This window comes from Enoplosus armatus, chromosome 21 (assembly GCF_043641665.1).
Source record: "Enoplosus armatus isolate fEnoArm2 chromosome 21, fEnoArm2.hap1, whole genome shotgun sequence".
In the NCBI taxonomy this organism is placed as follows: Eukaryota; Metazoa; Chordata; class Actinopteri; order Centrarchiformes; family Enoplosidae; genus Enoplosus; species Enoplosus armatus.
The window spans coordinates 5,242,549-5,263,608 of record NC_092200.1 but is presented as its reverse complement, the minus strand read 5'-3'; the positions used below and the strand labels follow the sequence as shown (position 1 = coordinate 5,263,608).

Below are 21,060 nucleotides of genomic sequence, written 5' to 3'. Positions count from 1 at the left end.
GGACAGAGAGTCAGAGGAGGCAAATATTGAATATTCAGTGTTTTCTTCACAATATTTCACAGTATGTAATGCACTAAGTGTAATCCATTTTGGAATATAAACTGTAATGAAAACCTGGATTTCTACAGCTATAAACATGAAATGATATGTGTGCATAAAAAAGAAAATCAATGGGAAAAGCAAAGAGAAATTTGTGGGATCCATCTACTTTGTAATAACCGTAATTAGATGTAGAAGAATTGTTCAATAGTGCATCCTTTCCTTGGGAGATGTCCCTGAACCTGCAGCCAGTCATCCTTCATAAAAAATAACATTCAGGTTATGAAAAGGTCACTTAGAAATAATTGCAAGGGAGGCCTACAAAAGCTGAGGCTAATGTACACTGATAACTTGACAGCACAAAAAAGTCGAAATAAAACTGTAACATGAATTACAGCCTACGCATTCTGTGATCAGTGAGACGGCACACAAAGCATTAGGGATGCAACAATATGGGTATTGAGATAGCAAAGCTTTCCCACTGACAGCTACTGTATTCAGTTTCTCACAAAGCAGAGGAAACTGCTGCGACATTCACATATTGTTGCTCCTTCTAATTCTCCCGCTCAGCCATCCAGTGGTAGCATTTCAACCATGCAAAAATGTGGCTTAGGTAAGCAGTTGACTGGCAAGTGACCTTGCACATAAATTAGATGAGGTGATCCTTCATCAACAAAAGCCTTCATCAACAACAAAGTGTCTATTTGAATTAATTGATTTAGATTCCAACGGCAAATTCTAGTCCAAACCTCATGTTTCATGGAGCCCTAAAGTGTTAACAATAACATGAATAAAAAGAGTAAAATGGAGCCTGTAAATAAGCCAATAAATTGAGATTGAAATTATTAAAACATTACTCATTATTATGAAATGTAATTTTATCATTCTAATTTTAAAATAGTTTTCAAAATTATTTCATGTCACATTTTATTTCATAATGTCACTTTTCACGACAGTGGAGTGATGTTCATATTACAGGCTCCCAGTAGGCTCAGTAGCTGGCAGCTAGCTAACTAGCTAGCTCCTGTTGTCTAGAGAAACCACAGAGAAAGACTGCATGTCTTTGCTCTTCCAAGTTGTGTTATTTCTCTGAGAAACATCTTTGAAATCACAACGCTGCCAAGGTAACTATGGATTAAACAGGTAACCCAGGCTCACAAACCAGCTTAGCTAGTTAGCTGGCTAGGTAGGTGGTATGTGGAGCCTTGAACAGGTAATACAAAAAGACAAATTAGTAGTATGTGTGTTCCTGTTTTTACTCTGTAAATTTACAGCAGCAGCTAGTTGGCTCATTGAGAATTACATTGGCATTGTTGTTGCTCTAGCTAACAGGAGCTAACATGCTAAATGTGGTATGGTGGCCGTTGTTGCTTTCTGCACATGCTACCTACCTCCCTGGCTGACTAGCTAACTAGCTTAAAGTGAGTTAAAGTTCAAAGTAAAGAGCCAGAGTTAATGGGAGCAATTAACTGGTCAATTCAATGTTATCTTGGCAGTGTTGTGATTCTAAAACTACACAACTCTGAAGAGCAAAAGCATATCTTTCTCTGTGTTTTGTCTAGCCAACAGGAGCTAGCTAGTAAGCTAGCGCGTGGTTGCTGGGAGGCTGGGGGAATATGAAAATGTGAAGGATAAAATTACATTTCATTATAATGATTTGTTTTTCCTTCAATTATTTGACCGTTTAGTGGTTGAGTTATATATTTTACTATAGGATTATGTCTTATTTATTGATTTAAAATTGTAGACTTTGGGGTTCCACAGTGTTTAGCAGAATTAGCAGGAGTCGGCCTGTCCAAAACCTCTAAAGCTATGTCCTCCCCTCCCCCCTCTGTCTGTGTACCAGGAGGGCAACTGGAGGAGAATGACTGGTAAAATCCAGACCAGCAACGTGACCAACAAGAATGACCCGCGCTCCCTCAACTCCAGAGTCTTTATCGGCAACCTCAACACAGCCATCGTCAAGAAGACCGACATAGAGGTCATCTTCGCCAAGTACGGCAAGATAGTGGGCTGCTCTGTGCACAAGGGCTACGCCTTTGTACAGTATTTGAACGAGAGGAACGCCCGGGCAGCTGTGGCGGGAGAAAATTCCCGTATCATCGCTGGACAGCCTCTTGGTAAGTCTTCTTTGCTTTAGTGTGATTTTTTTTTGCATTGCTTGCATTTCAGACGCCATTAGGAACTCATGAAGGGCCAGTGAGATACAGTCCATACAGCACTTGGCAAAAACTTTCTCCTTGAAATACAGAATGTTTTGTTAAAGCCTGCTCTTTGCTAGAGGAATGGATTGTCTCTCTTGGGAACACAAAATGCCTCAGGCATCTCTCAGACTTTTAGTTTAGAACTTCCCTCGGCTCCTAAATGCTGAAGTGTCTGTGTTTGTTGTCACGCTGTTTTGGAGAAAATCCCTGCTGGATCCGTTAACTGATCCACTAGTGAATGTAAGCACAGTTTGATTTTAGCATTTACCAGGCAGCAACTTGCAAAAACTATGTCAAAGTTCTTGAAACACACTTCTTTAGCAGAGCAGAATATGTTAAGTGGCATGGGACGCAGCTACAATATGCTGTGCAAGCATTGATTTTCTGCTGTGCATGAACTTTGCAATGGGTTGTTTTTGCGGATGTTGACTGTAAAATGTTTTTTAGTCATATTTGTTTTGCTTGATCAGAATTAGTTTTGTGTGGGAAAGGCACCGTCTTGAGCCTTATCTTGTCAAAACATCTTTGTGAAGCCTAATGATGAATTACAAAGATACAACAGAGCACATTCCTTGACGATCCTGCTTTCGAATATGATTTGAAAATGATCGTGACTGGATAATACTGCATATAGGCGAGAGACCTTTTGATTAAAGTCTTTGCAATGTGTTTGGTATTTCAACGAGGGAACCTGCGGTCCAGAGTGTAAAGAGTGCAAATATCACAGAGTGTCAGTATGTTACACAGTTAAAAATATCAGCATGAGATGCTCAAAGGGAGCAGTGCATGAAAGAAGTTAAGTGCAGAACAGGAATGGATTATTATGTGAATGTAGAATATGTGCAGAGTTGCTATTTGGCACAGTGGAGACAATAACGTCCCTCCGAAGGGAACATAGTCTCAGAACCTACAGGTGGACACTCGGGTTGAAGTGGACTTTGTTTTGGCTTTGCTTCATTATAATGTGTCACCTAATGTCATTAATGGTGTCTGTTTGATCTTAGGGAAGCTAGAGTGAATGGTATGTGTATGAAGATAGTGTCTTTATGGACATTTCAGCATGTTTTTGAGCTCTCGCTTGAAGATGATTTTTCTAACTGCTCACACACTCTGCCGCTCAATTATACAGTATCCTCAGGGCGGTTAGGGTTGGTAGTGAAAGAAAGAAAGTTTTATGTAAGATAATGAACTGAGGTAAACAATCCCAGTTCAAGGGCATTACCCAGTGAAAATAATATTCCCCAGACTGTTAACTTCTGTGTTAATGAACATTGGCTGTAACTAACATAATTTAAGTGCAGAATACAGATTGAATATTTAAAGAAAGAAAATACAAAGCTTATTTAAAGGTTATTGTGTCTCCTCTGCATTAACAGGACAAGTTATCGGCCTGCTAGTTTTTTTCTAAACAGCATTTATCAACCTAAACATCAAACCAATGATCTGTCTCGGATGTCGAAGCCTTCTAAAATCCATCTGGCTGCTAGGTGCTTTCTTCATTTGCTTTCCTACTGTTAAGATGATGTTGGCTGTTTCTGAAGGCCTGTCTGTTTGGATATGTATTATGTTTCCACAATTAACATAGAAGAAAACGTAATTTGACATCACTGAAAATGCAGCAACAATGCTTAATGAAATATTTTGTGTTATCTCTATCTATTGTTCCATGATGGTAAAAGCAGAAATCCACAGCAAGTAATGATGAGCTCTCCTTGCCTGATTAATGATGGCTAATGTGTTTTTGCTTTCATTAGTTTGATATTTGGCATTATGGATGTTGTAATCAGCGAATAAGCAAGAAAAACACATCAGTTATTAAAACCTAGTCACAACCAGGACCAACGCCAGTCAGAGCCAGACCCATCACTGAGCACTCTACCATATCCATAATAATAATGTGAGTGATTTATATGTTACTTCCCTGCAAATCATTTGACTCGCGTCACATGTGATTGCTTGTTTTTGGTTGGGAAAGCAAACATAATCGAAAGTATTTTCATTACTCCAGAGTTCAATTTAAACCGACCCTGCAGCAAGACAATCCTGCCCTCATTGCTATCACTCAATCTACAAGTCATGTGGCGGGAGTATGACTGGGAGATACATCCTTAATTGACAATTAAGGACACCCTCAGTCTCATCCTCCCAAGCTGATGCTTTTTATATTAACATGGTGGGGGGAAATGAATCAGCCACATAATGATTTGGAGTTGACGAATGACCTTTGCAAAGGATCTATCTTCCTGTTGGAAAACGTTTCATTACAGTGTTATTACCTGCAAGTTGGCTGCACCTCACTTTCAGAGATCACGTCTGTAGGTAAGCTAATATTGCTGTGTTGCTGGAGGAATTGCATTCAAATATGTTGGTGTTGCAACCACGGTTGGATATGTTTACTGAGATCATCCACAGCCCACATGAAAAGAAGCAGAGCATATTGTTGTGGAGGCAGAGGTACATTTGAAAAGCATGATTTTCTGCTGGCAGTGGTCACTGGAAAAGAGGTCAGTGGAATAATCACATCATACTGCGACTGCACCGATCCACCTCAGCTGCTCAGACGCACTGGTGATGACTAATCTGTGCACTCAATGATACACAAGTGTCAAAGGTCGTGGTCTGCCGCCCCCACAGAAGATGAGACTGTCACTCTGTGTGTGCGTGTGTGAATGGATGAAAAACAGCTGATGAAAGAATGCAAAAATGCTATAATAACACAGCTGGAAACACCTTCCTCCCCCCGCCGCTGAATGAAAAAATGGATGCTCCATTACCCTATCAAATATGAATAGGAGTTTATGAGATTACATCTAGGATTGTGAGCTCAGCAATCATTACTAAATAGCAGTGCATGCAATGCTATTCTGAATGGCGTAAGTGCAGTGTCTCTACGCAATTCAGAGTCACAAGCATGAAGACATTTCTCTGAAAGCACTCCACGTGAACACAGATGTTGAGTCTTGCAGAGCAGACATGAAGAATATGTTATCTCTTTCTCCATGGTGCTGAAACATTAAAACCCAGACGGTGTCCCAGTTAATTAAAAGTATACAAATATAGTATAGTATAAATATAGAAATGAACTGGAAACAATACTATACATGCATGATACCAAAGGTTTTTGAACTGCGCGTACCATTTTAAAATATTGAAAACTTAAAAGAGAAAGAAAAGTGTTTGTCTAAAGGTTGAATACTTTATTATTAGTTTGATAACATGTTCGTGGAGATGGCTCACCACTATTCAAAATAAGTTTTACTGTTTTGCAGCTGTGAGTCTTGCTTCCACTTTGGGTTGATAGTGGCAATTAACATCAAAAATCAAGGAAAAAATGGATTTAGTATGCTTTTATGTCTCTTCATAGTGCTGAAACATTTAAAGTGATGTTTCCAACTTAATACTGTGAAGTATAATATGTATAGTGTACTGTTTTAGCAGTTATTATAAACAAATAATGCACTTTACTGGACATTATAATGTCATATACTGTACCCAGGCTTTGTTCCAGTTAATGCTATAAGATATACAAATAACCACAGTGTTCTGTCTTTATTTATATTTCTAGGAAATAAATACACTATATTAGGAATGATATCAGACATGCAGACATCAATCAAGAAATTATGGAGCACTCCTACCAATGTAATGTCAGCAAAATGTTTATAGCTAGATTTAATACTTCCATTTGGTTTTCCGAGATGTGCTTGGTGATGTCTGACCATTATCCAAAATAAGTTTTAAAGGCACTGCAAGCCTACATAGGTGTTTTCATTTAGTCTGGCTGAGTCTCTGCTCAGGTGGGTGGAGCTATAAGGTGAGCTGCAAGTGAAGTCATGGGACTTCATGTACTACTACTACTAATAATAATAAAGGTATGATAAGTGTGTTCTGATCTAACAGGTGAGGCAAAACTTACAAGAGGAGTGCGTTATATGTAGTGTAATTAGCACACCAGTGTCTCTCCATGGCTGTCTCCATTTTAGCCTTCAAACTATGTCATTGCAATCACAATAAAATCACTTACAATCACAGAAGTGTTACAGCCATCTGAGGTCAGCTGCTCTGCTGTGGCATAAGGCACGTTAAGTACAAATTTGTCTTCGTCTCACTCGTGTTGTTGTGTGTTCCCTTCCCTCTGGCTAAAAGCTGACTGGGGGGAATTCCTCGCGACATAGTGACATGATGATTGCTGGCATCCATGAACCTCAAATGCATCTGAGCAGTTTCCTTCTTCACCCACTGAGATCTGTCTGCTGTATCTCGACGGCCTCGCTCCTCAGTGGGCTGCCATAGAGACAAAGAGCGACAGATTTCTTGCCCTCAGGTGTCCCAGCATGCACTAAGCCTGATCATGTTACTGCTGAGTTTCCAAATAATACACTGGCAGTATATAACCCATATGCTAGCTGAACACCCCGTGCATGTGTTTATTGCAGCTAGCTAAAATCTAACTCTTTTTTTTTAAAAGACTTCAAGAGTTTTGATTGTAAGACTCCTTTCATGTATTCACACCAAATACATTATGATGCATATCACTCTTGCCCTTTATGTGGTAAGATGAGTAGCTGTCATTTCTTGTTTTTCATCTACAGAGGTGGTTGTTTCGATTGTGTCCTGATGTGGCACCGTGTGCTTGTGTGTGTCTGCCTGTAGGCAGTAGATGCGTGTGATTGGCAGGTGGTGATTGGAGCCCTGATGGAAAAGGGCAATAAAAGAACATCCCATATTTTTCTAAGAGAGGCCATGTATGAAGATACAAGCTGCTGTGAAACCTGGGAGCAGAGGAGAGCGGCAGAACGGCAGAGAGAGGTTAACAGAACTAACAACATCTCTGGAGAGTCCGTCTGGTAGCAAGCACACCTGATAATCTGCAGAGATCTGCACTGCCTTCCACCTGGAAGTTTCATGGTGAAGGTCCATCCCATTACAATATTAATGACCACACTGAAGGATAATGTGTGATGGATCACCAATCATACTGCCTCCAAATGGCATTGGCAAGAGTTAGGCACATAAATAATAAAGTGATTTAGATGCAAAATCCATCCTAAGCGGATTACAAAGGCAGTGGCACTGCAATCAATCGTCATTTTGGGCCAACATGATGCATAGCAAGGAGCACAGGACACAGAAACTGAACTATAATGGGAAGAGGGAGAAGACTGAGCAGGGACAGGTAGAAGGAGAGTTTGCAGGGAGAACTGCTGTAAGTGTGGCCACAGTATTTGTGTTGACAGTGTAAAAATACACCTACTGGAGGCATATGCACGTGTTTTCATCTTGTTGAGAACCAACCAAATACAGTTGTTGCAATGTAATATTGTAATATTTGGAGCAGTCCTACAGTGGACTACAGTGATAAAGTTGTGGTTTTAGGGGGGGTTATGGGCTGGACTTTTTGTACAGAAATGATGCTAGGAGAGTGGTATCAATCTTCCCTTATTACTCTTGGCAAAAAAGGGATTAAGCACATTTCTCAAAATGTCAAACTATTCCTTTGAGTCAGAATTTGGTGTCGGCCCCCCAGAATTAAAACTGCGAAGGCTTTTCGTTAAACTCACCGGTTTGTGTTTAGATTCAAAGGCATTCTGGAAAAAGAAGGGCATGCAGTGACTCATATAGACAAAGAAGAGGTTGCAACTCTTCCTCACAAAATACATGCAACTCCTTAAATGCTAAATATGACAGGCTGAACATTATAAGCAAACACCCAAGTGTCTAATGTCTTATACCAATCCTCTTGCATCTTCACCACCTGGCCGCTGTGGTTCTCTCTATCATTCACCATATTAGTATTCACAGGCTCGCTTTCACTTTGAAATTTGCATAGATAATTCCAACTATGTCTACAATAACTGCACAGCTCAGTAACTTTATTTTGAGAGCCAGGTTCAGAGGCATGAACAGCCATGAGTGAGAGGCCTTATGGGTATTGCAGTATGCAACTAGATGGGCCAATTCGTCCTGATCCACTGGACTGAGCCTTGCCAAAGCTAACCCCCATAAGGCCCCCTCTGTGTCTTTCATGTCCCCGTGTTTGCTTCTGAGGCTGTGAGAGTATTCAGTCTGAGCATGTGTGTGTGCTTGTATGTGGGATCTATGTGTGCTTGCAGATGGGAAGAGAATTCAGGTTTGTGCTTCACTCAGAAAAGGATTTTTAACCAGAGCGCAAACAGTAAAATCGTATCACACAAACTGTAATATCAATACATAATCTCGTTCTCTCTCCTTCTTTCTCTTTGCTCTCTTATTCCCTCTCTTTCCATATCTCTTCCTTGTCCTTGTGGGTGATTAGAATGCACCCTGGTTGTCCGTCTCCTCCCTCATTAATCACGCTCTGAGAGACTGGGCCGGACGTTGAATGCACAGTTGGCCTGACCCAGCGCTCGACAAAAGCATCCATAACGCCAGGTACAGAGCAGTCACACAATAACATCAACAGTATGGCCGAGCCAAGGATTTGTCCGAGCTGTAATGTATTCAGTGTGTCTTTTGTGGAAACAATACTGAAGAAATGTAAAGATTGTCATTGTGCACTTAATAGGCTTTAATAAAAAACCACCCAGGAAACCAGGAAAGCACATTTCCCCGGCTGCCAGTGTCTCTTTCTGTCTCTCTCTGTCCCTCTCTTTCTGTATCCCTCTCTCTCTTTCATGCATTCTGACAAATGCTTTAGTGGGGCATGAGCCACAGTGTGGACAAAGTGAGATGGATTACTGTGTGGATTTTGGCAGGGGAAACTGCAGCTAATTCTCTGATTAGAAACCGAGGTTCAGAAGGTAGAGAAACACTGAGCTGTGAATCAGAGTCAGAGCGCAGGGCTCAGTGGGCTCCAGAAACCTGTGCCCGTGTGTGTGTGTGTGTGTGTGTGTGTGTGTGTGTGTGTGTGTGTGTGTGTGTGTGTGTGTGTGGGCATATGTGTGTGTGGGTGCATATACTCGTGTGTAGAAATCAGGAAACAAGCTCGTTTTAGTTTAGTTTAGTTTGTCTGCAGTTATCAGTTATGCTATAGTTATGGTTATGCAGTAAGTAACATAGTTTAGTTATGAGTGTCATTATCAGTATGAGCAGAATTAGTTAATTCTCACAAAATGTTGCTTTCCGTCACCTCTGCCGCAGAGCAACAGGCCACAAGTTGATATAGTATAACATATAAAAACCACAGTCGTGGTGCAGAGTGGTGTGCTGGTTATAATTTGGATTCTCGTACAAAAGCCAATGTGTCAAAGTGTCTTTGAGCAAAACAACGAAACCTGCTTCCTCAGCTCTAGACAAATGCCCAAAATGAAAAATGTAATATTCACTCTATATCCACTCTATATATATATCCATATCCCGGTGGATATCCAGTTGCTCGCATAATCCACATATGTAAACAAAATGATCCAAAACACAAAAAGATTTAAACCCTACCTCCTCCTAATGTATTCCATACAAATACAGACACTCGGCAATGAAAGTGAGGTTTGAAAAGGTAGAGAGACTCTTTTTTAGATGTATGTAGCTAAACTGGAAAAAAAGATATATGGATGGGGCTTCTAAGAATAATTACTGAGTGCTCTTTGCTGTTCTCAGGTCACATGGTAACTCATGAAACTACATTGATTTTAATTTGATTTGTCTATTTCAATTAAAATGTGCGTTACTTTAGAAGTTCTTCCACAGTACATCCTTTAGCATAAATTTAATAAAAAAACAACAGCAAAAACAGAAAATCTTATGTAAGCTCTCACAGATGAAAGTCTTCTTGATACAGACAAAACAGAAAGCTGAGCCTCTCTCTTACATCACATTAAAAAAAATAAATAAATAAATGAAAAGATTGACAACCCAAATGCAGACAAGCCATTTTTGAAAAGGGTAACACAAAAGTATTTAAACCGTAATGTTCTGTTTGAGGTCCTGGAGACCTTTGTTTGTTTTATCAGCTTAATACTTCCTGACTAATTGTGTGACAATTGCTTATAAACATGATTTTGAACTGATGACATGTTTCAGAAAGAACCCATAGCTGTAAAACATGGTTTAACACAATGTTTGCAGCACTTAACACACAGCATTACCCCTCCTTAATCTCAAATAAATCTGTCCGGATTTCAGTTATTTTAGTTTTATAGCAGTTTGAGAGGTCTGACAGGCAGTTTGACGTCTGAGGGGTGTAATTGACCCCAAACACGTCACTATAAAGTATAATATATAATATACTGGACATTTCTTTGTGTATGACTGACTACATATGAGCTGTTAAATATGGGATATTTTTTTATTGTGTGTGATAACAATGCTTTATGGTGATTTATGTATTTCATAGCCCAGTTGTAATAGTTATTACTTAAAAACTAATCTACCTATTGGTTTTAATTAGGTCAGAGGAAAATAACAAAATATTCGACAAGAAAATGAAAAAACAATGCAATTAATGTCACTATTTTTACACATAGACAACAACAACAAAACACAAGTTACACATTCATTTTGGAAAATGCAACTAATTTGCTTTTAAGGTAGTAAAGTAGAGCGATTTGTTTCTTTCAAAAGTAACTTTCCTTATCATTGGCCATGACAGGACCTGAAATATAACATTGCTGCTGACATGAGTCAGTAAGTAGAAGACACATCCATCTTCATCCCTGTCTTCATATCTTCCATCTGACCAACCAGCCACCTCAGAGTCTGAGGCTACCCTCCCCCCCCTTTTAGCTGGTTGGGGATCCCTGAAGCTTCTGTCCCTTCTTTTATAGCAGTTAGTAAATAAACTGATGGGAGGCCAGTCTGAGATGAACAGTGGCGACAGTGAGGCTTCAAACTAACAGGATTAGCTTGAAGCCTAACAAGCATCCTGGCTAAGATGTGTTCATTAATATTACATCCGTCTACAGAGAAAGAGAGAGAGAGGTGGGGAGGGACAAAGACAGCAAGGGGAAGTGGCTTTGGACCGCTGAAGTAGAACGGAGTTAGATAATTGTTCTCTGTGCATAATGAGAGATGCCTGTTTACTATTGAGAGCTTAGGTTCACATTCAGGGCATGCTGATGCACATGGGATGGGTCTGAATGAATGGATCATTGGCTGAAAATTGAGATCTGGACTTTCTCATAATGCAAAAAGTAAAACATTAGTTACATTAGATATGCATGTTGGCACACTGACAACATATTTTGAATAAGCACATTAACTAAAGAGGCTTGTCTTCACTCTGACTTTATCTGCATGAGTCCCAGCAACACGTATCAAGAGTAATGAGCCTTGTGTGTAGGATTAGTGCTCTTACAGATGCTCTACTTGTGCATGCTGGGAGATAATACTTCAATGAGAAAACTGTGTGTGTGTGTGTATGTGTGTGTTTGTGCCAGGTGTGCAGTCTTGCTATGACAGAGACCACTGCAGTGCGACCTTTACACGGAGCATCAGCTGAACTGACAGACCTTCATAACAGGCCTGACGCAGACCCCCAGAATGGAAAATCTGCCCTTTAACACTCCATAATAATTGATCCAGTCAGTCATGTCTGTCTCTTAATTCACGCCATAATTGTCGATATGCACCTCAGGCTGAACAACAAAAGATAAATCCAGGCGATAAAAGGTGACGCATTGTATGAGTAATGGTTTGTGACTTGTGATTACACATGCAGTGATAATTACTGCGACCCCGGAGGGTTTCTGCGGACCCGTGCTCACAGGGCTCTGCAGTGTAACCCCTTTGACTCCCCCCGCTTAGTGTGCGAATTAAGAATCACTGTGACAGACTCACTGGGGAGTTCTAGCCCTGAATGAAGATGGACAGTATAAACAAAATAACATTAAAAACAGCCCATAACCTCGCCCGGAGCAATCTTTTGCTCTCTCATGTGTTTACTTTTCCTCTCACATTTCCTTATTTGACTCCGCATTTATTCTCCCTCCGTCTCCTCGCTCACTCACGCTACTTTGCTTCCACCCTTCCTCGCTCCTTCATCCTCTTACTCACAAGGCCACCCCGCCAATTGCGCTGCAAAGCTGAGGGCTTGTGAATCATTGCATCCAGTTGTTAGTGTGGAATACTGACTCACAGCTGGAGGATGGGACCCAGCCTTGGGCTCCATTGTCCGGTAAAGGTCAGGCCGAGCATGATGGCGGTTAACTACCTCAAGTTTATTGCAGTCAACACTTTTGCATTAGCTGCCGCCACGAGTAACCTCTCTGACACCATCCAGACACAGTTTACAGTCAGGCCATAACCATCCCAAGGTACTTGGAGCACTGTTTAGAGCACTGGTGCATGACAAAACTGGCCACTTGGCCTTCTCAGACCTCAAGCCTGTGCTATTTTTGGGGAGTGAAGGAGCAGCAAGCAGGATTATTCTGCCACTGAGAGGGCACAGATTTGTTCCTGACAAAAGATCCACATGCAAACATAGGTCTAATTGAATGTACAGTGATTAAACAACACATCTGGTGTTGTAGTCCTGATATTTTTGCAGCCCGTTTCACACAATCTCACTTATCTCAACGCTTTAAACTCTTTCCTCAAACTCAGCTCCTTCTTTATCTGTGCCTCCTCCTTTGTGACTGCCATAGATTTAATTAGGGAAATCAGTGAAGGATAATGAATTCTACCTGAATTGACCTCTTTATAAGAAGTGTCCTGAATATTTTGCATATTCAGTGAAGATTTGATTAAAAGACAGGACGGCCTGCTTGTTGAAATTCACTTTGGATAGGAGTTAAGTTGTTATGGCCAAGGAGATACTCAATAAAAAGGAGCACACTGAACCGAGCTGACAGGATGGCCAACCCTGTAATGCAGCTGTTGAGGGAGAGGAGGCATAACACACAGCTGTCTGCTCTGTGTCTCCAAGGAAAAATTGACAAACCTTTATACACCCAGGGAGGGGTTGTCTTCTATAGATAGCAGCTGGTTTGAAGTGCATTCCTGACCTTGACAACTCCTTGTGGCTTGTTCACACTTTCTTATTAGCCTGTAGCCTTGGTGGAGGAGTATGAAGTGGTAAACAACTTCCAAAACTAATGATTATATAAAAGGAAGAACATTTGTTGGTAAAAACGGGACAGTTACATACATAGAATATTCATACAGGACGACTAAAAAATGAATGTAATACATGAAAGATGGATAAAGAATGACTCAAAGCAGGATTCTTGTCTGCCTGTGTTGTCCTATGTAATGTGAAATCAGTACCAAGGTCTTAAGCATCTTAGTTTTCAGGGCACACTATGCGAACAGACCTAAGTGGGCCTATGCAGCTGATGAGTTCTGGGACTTGAGAGGGAGTGCTTGAGCTGTAAAGTGTGTCACCGTTTTCTCCGTAGCCTACCTGTGTGACAGAAATATTAATGAGCTGTGTCTGTATTTATGCACCTCATCTAACGGGGGAAGATGGGCTGCCTTCATTACTTTGAGTTGTGGGAGCCGTCCTGTCAAGTGAGATTTGAGCCTCGGCCAAGACAAGCGCTTGTTATAACAAAAGGGGAAATTCATCAAGTGCTCATTTGGTTTGAAATGATGGGTCAAGACAGTGTCAGTCTCCTCCCCTCATACATGGAGTAAATGGACATCATGGAATCAGGAGGATGTGTGTGTGTGTAAAAAGGCACTTTTTCACTCGGCGGTCACTGAGCACCACACTGTGGTACGCAGCAGTTATTACCACTTCTGTCATAACCAATACAGTAAGCATTAAGTTGCAATCATGCCATAAAAAAAACATTTTATTGAATCAATTCCTTTTATAATTGGTTTCAGTTTCTTAAATTGCCTTTTTGTCTTAATGAGCTCGTGTGTGACCTTCTGAAAGCCGAGGATGAGTCTGGATTTAGGTGCAATTGGATTTGACACGCATCATGTTGAAGGTCTGGAAGCAGAGGGGCAAATAACATTACATTATACATTATTGAATATAATGTTCATGTGCAGTATAATCAATTAAATAAATCATTACAGCATAATTACAGTAAAATATATTTCAGATTTATCACAGTTTTACTTGTGTACAAAGTACTGCAGTCACCTCGGGTGTGTGTGAGCCTTCTTGTGTCTTTGTGAGGACCAGTTTTAGTTAACATGAGAAGTGAGGACATTTGAGAGGTGACAATTTTGCGGCACTTCTTTAAAAGGCTGCTAGGTTTGAGGTTAGAATTAGGCATTAGTTCAAGTTAAATTATTCCTCTTACTAATGGAAAGTTGAATGCACAAGAAATACAACTCACCATTGATCAATTCAACATACTCAGGGGTTTTGCTAATACAGCCTCACTTGGTGTGGTATGACCAGTAGCTTATGATGGCTAATGTTAGCTAATGTTGCTAACTTAAGATAGAAATTGCTGTGTAACTGACATTACTGCGTCAGTTTCCTGACTTCCTAACTCTTCTCCACTTATGCTACTGCTATTTGCTGTGTGCAACATATTACTTGTGTGTATGTTAGTCCCCTCTGAGCCCCCCATGACACAGTAATGAATCTATTGTAATGCTATATTTCCAACTGTAGTGTTGAGCAGAGCAGACTTTTGCACACATACATGGAGATGGTGTGTACTCTGGATCAGTAAGATGTAAAGTTTGTGGCGGGAACAAGTCAACTAAAGTTGAGAAATCTGTTTCGTCATCCAGATTTGACTCTTTCCATGCGATGAGCTGTATGTTCATGCAGCCAAGTGTTTCTGATTTGAAAATGTCTTGTTAGATTTTGTAAAATAGGTCTGTGATGTCAATATTAAGTATGGAAACATTTGAACAAATTATTACAGAAGTTATATTTAAGATTAGCAGTTGCGGAGCAGATGCCTTAGCAGCAGTGCTAACATTCAGAGCTTCTCATATGACACCTGTGTCTGAACATTACTTCCAAAGTGTGCTTTGTCTCGTAAAGGTCTTCACTTAAAACCAAAGCTGACAATCTGCCATTTGTCCTCCATGGTGCATTAATGACTCTTTTCTTTACGAGTGCTGCTTTTCAACTCATGACAAAGAAATCACAGCTCAGATGCAGCAGGTAGAGTCAGAAATGAAGTAAAATCCATCCACCTCTTTTCTTCCCCCACTTTTGGTTAAAATCGTTCAACATTATGGGCAATGGTGCAGTCATTTGTGGCTCCATTACATCCAGGAGACATTATTGTCTGTGTGTCAGGTTTTTATAACCCCCGCCGCCCTGTGTGGTTTGTATCATCTCTGCCGACTGGGTGAACGACTGTGGCACAGATAGCGTCTGAGCTGAATTAGATTTGGCAGCCTTTGATGCCTGTATGAATAGCAATTGCGACTAGTTCAACATTTGAATACTTCTTAATGTGATTCTTTGCACTCTGCTGACCCTGACAGATGGAGAGGGGGAGAGCGGGAAGAGAGACAAAATGGAGTGAGTGAGAGATGGAGGGAAAATAAGGGAAAGGAGGTAAACAGGAGGGAGGGACGATGCAGATTAGGGCCTAAATATGAGGTTTTATAGTCTGGATAAATGTAATTCATGTGTAGCGTAGGCAAAGATTAAATGAAAGTATATTAGATGGGTGAACTTTTTTTTTCTGCCCAGCCTCTTGATAATAATACCTCAATTTAGTGTAAAAAAAAAAACATTAAAAGAGAGTGTTTACATGTGTGTTTGCTTATTTGTTTTCTTGTTGAGGATTGTGGATCTTAGCAGCATGGTCTTTTTCCCCTTAAATAGGAAGAGCTTTGCTTCAGCTGCCAGTAACTGAGGACTTTCTGTCAGATAAAAATGTGATTTCCACTATTTCAGAAACATGACACGTATCCCTCAACAGAAATAGATAGCTGCCATTAAAATCAACTCAAATACAGAATGTCACTACAGATATTATCACCCAGACAGACATTTGGTAACAAACTGGATTTATTGGAAAGATTTTGTGCTGTATTTTTGAGATATTGATCAGACCAAATGGGACTGGTGAGTCAGTGGTTACTGCTGTCACCTCGCAGCAAGAAGCTCTTGGGTTTTCGTTGTTGGTCCTGATAATTGAGTTTGCATATTTGATCTTCTCCAGTTTTCTCCCAACGTCCAAAGACATGTCTTTACCGGAGTCCTCTGCCTTAGGTCCAAGGCATGCTGGGATAGACTTCATAGCCCCCATATGATTTTGAATTGAATGGGAAATGAATGGATGAATGATCAGCATTTATGTGTTCCAATAAAGAAAGCAAGGCAATTTCAGAATAAACTAAATCCCCCCCAAAACAGAATTTATATTTTGCTGTTCCTGTCACTTTATAGAGTAACATCATTACATGCAAACACACACAATCATCTCTTTAAACTGAAAATTGGAGCAGAACATCAGGTGACAAATTTGGTCCAAGGTATGCTGGGATAGTCTCCTTCCTCCAGCTCCACATGACCCTGAACAAGCAGGAGGGGGAAATGTACAAGTCAATGAACAATTTTACTTTCCATTCCAAGACAGGTAGCCAGGAAATTTCAAAATAAAGCTGAATCCACCCTACAACATTAAGTCAAAATGTACAAACACAGAAAAATGTCCTTTTTAAATGAGAAATTAGAGCAAAACATCAGATGACACTGATTCAGAGGGAGGTTTATTTAAATGCAGGGCTTAATCAGCCAGATAGGAAAATGCACCCATGCATATAAATTCACCAGGGCTGCTTTCATACTCTGTGTTTCATTATTCACTGTTTATGGAGCAGCTCTAGTAGATGCCTATATGACACCATCACTACAGCCTGTCCCTCTGATATTCAGCTTATAAAGAAAATCCACAAACTAAGCCAGCAATATAGAAAAAAACATGTGAATACTATTTTCAGTACTGATGTTGATGTTCCCCTTAAATCTCTCAGCTGGAAGCAGCCATACAGTTTTTTCTCCACTAGAGTGTGCTATTTTCCTTCCCAGGTTTGGTTTGCAAACCTTTTGAGACGTTTCCTGCAGTTTTTGCTTTCAGATGAGAAACTCAGCAACTCGAAGCAACCGTGTGTGTAGGATAGGATGTCAGTTTTCTCCTTAATAATGTTATTTTTGAAGTACCCTCATTTTCTGCCAGGGGACTGTAAGCATAGTATTAGCAAAGAGAGTCGATTCGCTGTCACAGACTACTAAGCAGTTGCAGCAGTTGACACACTAGATTCGTTTGCAATTACTCAGTGCCAAAAGCAGAGCCTGTCTAATGAGCTAAGAGAGGCTGTAAGTCATAGGCCAATGAGATGTGATGGCTTGAGCAGATTTATATCCATCATGTAGGAAATCTTCCCCGTGGGCATCCACAGCATCCTCTCCATCTCAGCTATAAATGAGGGTCATTTGTTAACAGGGAGTGTGTTTCAGATGCCAGCAGAGATTGCCTGAGAATGCAGAGCACTTAAGATTAGGTTGATGCACGCACATCTTCTAGGAAGCTCTTCGTATCTTAAAAAGGGTAATGAAGTGCTTAGCGCTTTGAAGACTTTCTTTTTTTACTTCTTAAGGAAATCGCCACATCCATTGGTATCATTGGTAATTTCTCGTCAATCTCCCCTCCATACAAAGCACCCAGGTTGTTAAATGAAATCAGTTTAACTGGGTTTAACTAGCCCCGTGGTGCAGTATAGCAAGGGAAATAACATGCTGCTTACAAGAGGCTGTAATACATTACTAGCAGTGATGGATAGTAACTGTGGAAATTTGACAGCACTGTGGTCCTTTGGGAAGATGTGTATATTTAAGTTTTTACCCATATAAATATTGGGAATTTAGATACTATAATACTTGGAACCAAACCAAGAGTTTAAACCTGCAGTAACAGATTTTTGTGGCCACCAGGGGGCAGTGGAAACAAGCTGTGAACACAACGTTGACATACAGTATTATCTGCTTTTTAGTTGATTCAAACTCTTTCCTGCGTGCTGCAGCTGAAGGAGACTCATGAGAGCAGTGAGAGTGAAGCAAAACATTAAAGTTGTGGGTCAGAAAACCAAAACAATGAGCTGAAAGAGGCTAAAAGAGCTCTTTAGAACTGAGGGTGACTGCAAAATTGGGTCATAATTCTCTGTTCATCACTTCAAGCGACCCCTTTCACATTACAGTTATTTGATCCATTGTTGATATAAAAATATTGTTTATAGCTGCTTTAATAGCTTCATAGAGATCACAGAAGTTGACGTGGTCCTGGAGCTCCGATTTTATCCTCTGTAGTTTTGAGACATTCACTATAAACCTTGATGTACCTTTCATACAGCACTTTTATATTTCACATCTCACCACAACGCTGCTAAACCCTGCCTTACAAAGGAGCATTTGATTAAATAATCTACATATTTAATAAAATGAAAATGTAAAGTCAGAGTTTTATTCTGTCTGACGCTCCTTAAAAAAGGCCTTGGGTCAGGTGGGAATGTTAAACACAGCTGGCCTTGTTTAAAGTCATTCTTTAATTTCTCATGTTTGAGTCACAAAGTGAAGCACATTAAGAGTATTAATTATGAGGGATTCAAATTCCCTCCTTTTGTGCCACATTAACTACATGCCTCCTATTGTATTCTGGAGGCTGTTTGTTGTATTAATCCATCATGGACAGCAGATGTCCCTGCTATACCTTTTTTAGATTTTTCTCATTGCTTGTTGTAGATGATTAGAATATGTTTATACTTTATATATTTTTTTTTACAGTTACAGTTGACTTTGACCTATACCCCAGTGCACGAACCTGTAATCATATCCGCTGTATTGATCTATTTTATTTACACAAAAATTCACTTTGAGGGATTTAATCTTTTCTAAGTTTGAAAGTAAAAACATAACGAAGACCATTTGTCATTCTGGAGCATGTGAGAGCAGCAGCACTTTCACAGGAGAGCAATATTGATTGAATTCCTGCTACTTCCATGCAGTTGTTTGTTTCCACTGCACAATTCATCTTGGGCCAAAAAAAAAAAGAAAGTGTTTTTATTCAACCCACACAACAATAATGTAATATAGTGGAATGAATCGCACAAAATCAACATCCATCCTTATCCTTGTCTCCTTAGCAACACCACCCCCTTTGCAAGTAAGATGAGATGCACCTTTGCTGAAGTGTGCCCAGAGGTTGTGGAGGGAGTGGAATATTATTTTTGTGCCAATGTCAGTGCATGCTCATATGGAGTAAGATAGTAATCAGACACAGTATTACACTGGAAAGCGGCATTCTCTTAATACAGAAAGGATATATCACTGTTTTACAGTGTGAATCAAGAAGAAACAGTGTCACCTTGAAGGTCACAGACAGCACTTGATGTCAGGGTTTGTTTCTCTTTCAAAGGTTGGATTGGCAGAGAATCTAAAGTAGAGGGTGTCTACTGTGAATTAATCTGAATTGAATTATTCCCAGCAGAAAGTCAGAATGAATTTGAGGCATTTTTGAAGAATAGTAAGTGGCAAAAATATACGTGGATGACATAGTGCCAACTCATTTAGCATTTTTAGCTATGCTAGCAATGTGGATGGCAATGTCAGTCAGTCTGTCCAACACTTTGGTCCAGACTGAAATATCTCAACAAATGACGTATGTATTTATTGTCCCCAGAGGATGAATCCTACTGACTTTGATGATCCTCCGACTTTTCATTTAGTGCCATCATCAGGTCAAAACTAATGACATTCCCATCAGCCTCAGCTGTAGTTTGTGTTTAGTGCTAATGAGCAAATGCTAGCATGCTAACATGCAAAGCTAAGATGGTGAACATGGTAAACATTATGCCTGCTTAACATCAGCATGTTAACATCGTCACTGTAAGGATGTTGCATTTTTAGCATTTAGCTTAAAGCACCACGGTGTTTAGTATAGCCTCACAGAGCCAGTAGCATGGCTGTTGACTCTTCCTGTCAACAGTGGCTGCTAGCTAGCTACAGTGACTTAGCTAGCAGTTTGAAACTTGGCCATAAATTGTTTTTTATTAGTTTCTGACATTAAGAAATTATACTCTTTGGTAAAACATCACTTGTTTGTTAAACGGCATTGCACTGATAAGCCTGTCTTTATTAAGGGATTATGAATTTACGTGTATGAAAGAAAAAAATAATTAAAACCTGCTATGTTTCACTGTATGTTTTAAGAACATTTTGTATTTGGTACATTCAACCATAGACATATTTGTTTTATATTGATATTTAGTTTGATATAGACAATCAGCTCAGAAATGTGGCTTGTAAATGTTGATTTGTGACCATAAAAAAAAAATCATAATAACGCACAAGAATCGCTCACATATTCAGTGAAACCAACCAGGACGAATTTTGTAATGTAATATAAACTGAGGGTAGATGTGACCGAAATGAATCGTGACAGAGCATTTTATGGTTGTTTTGTAAAGTCATGGCTATTTGTTTTCCTCATTTTCTGATTTTTGCTTCATAATTTTGTTGATTTGCGAGTTTCCCTCCGCGGCTGAGTGTGTTGATGAGGCGCGCTGTAGCCCGCCTCCCCCCCTTCCCGTCTCTGAGATGGTATGATCCGCTCTTAAGCAGCCGACTCTCCTTCTGAGGTGCTAAATTATATCTAGTCAGAAAGTATCGCAGCACGCTGAAGTCCTGACGCCGAGTCTCTCTGGAAACCTGAAAGCGGATCTGAAAGAGTGCAAAGCTGGACCCGTACATAATGACCATGTACAAGGGGAAGCGTCGCAATCACCGATGTAAGTTTACACATCATCACGAGGGGCTTCATGACACACCGAGGGCTTTATCTTTGCGCTGATGTCGCTCGATACAAGTTGCAAATATGCGTGCCTCGATGCATCGCTTTAAACCGAGTGCAGGTCTGTTTAAGTTGTTATAATTTGCATGAAATGCGGACACAGTATCGTGCTGCAAAAGTTA

General features: G+C 40.2%; 1 protein-coding gene across 1 annotated transcript in view; it reads left to right on the top strand.

The window, feature by feature from the left end:
• The first annotated feature begins 1,903 nt into the window (after positions 1–1,903).
• LOC139304217 (RNA-binding Raly-like protein) overlaps positions 1,904–21,060 on the top strand; it is a 47,189-nt gene continuing 28,032 nt past the window's right edge. Inside the window, exon 1 of the mRNA XM_070928103.1 lies at positions 1,904–2,159. Coding sequence (XP_070784204.1) covers positions 1,904–2,159 — 256 coding nt within the window. The remainder of the gene's footprint in view (positions 2,160–21,060) is intronic.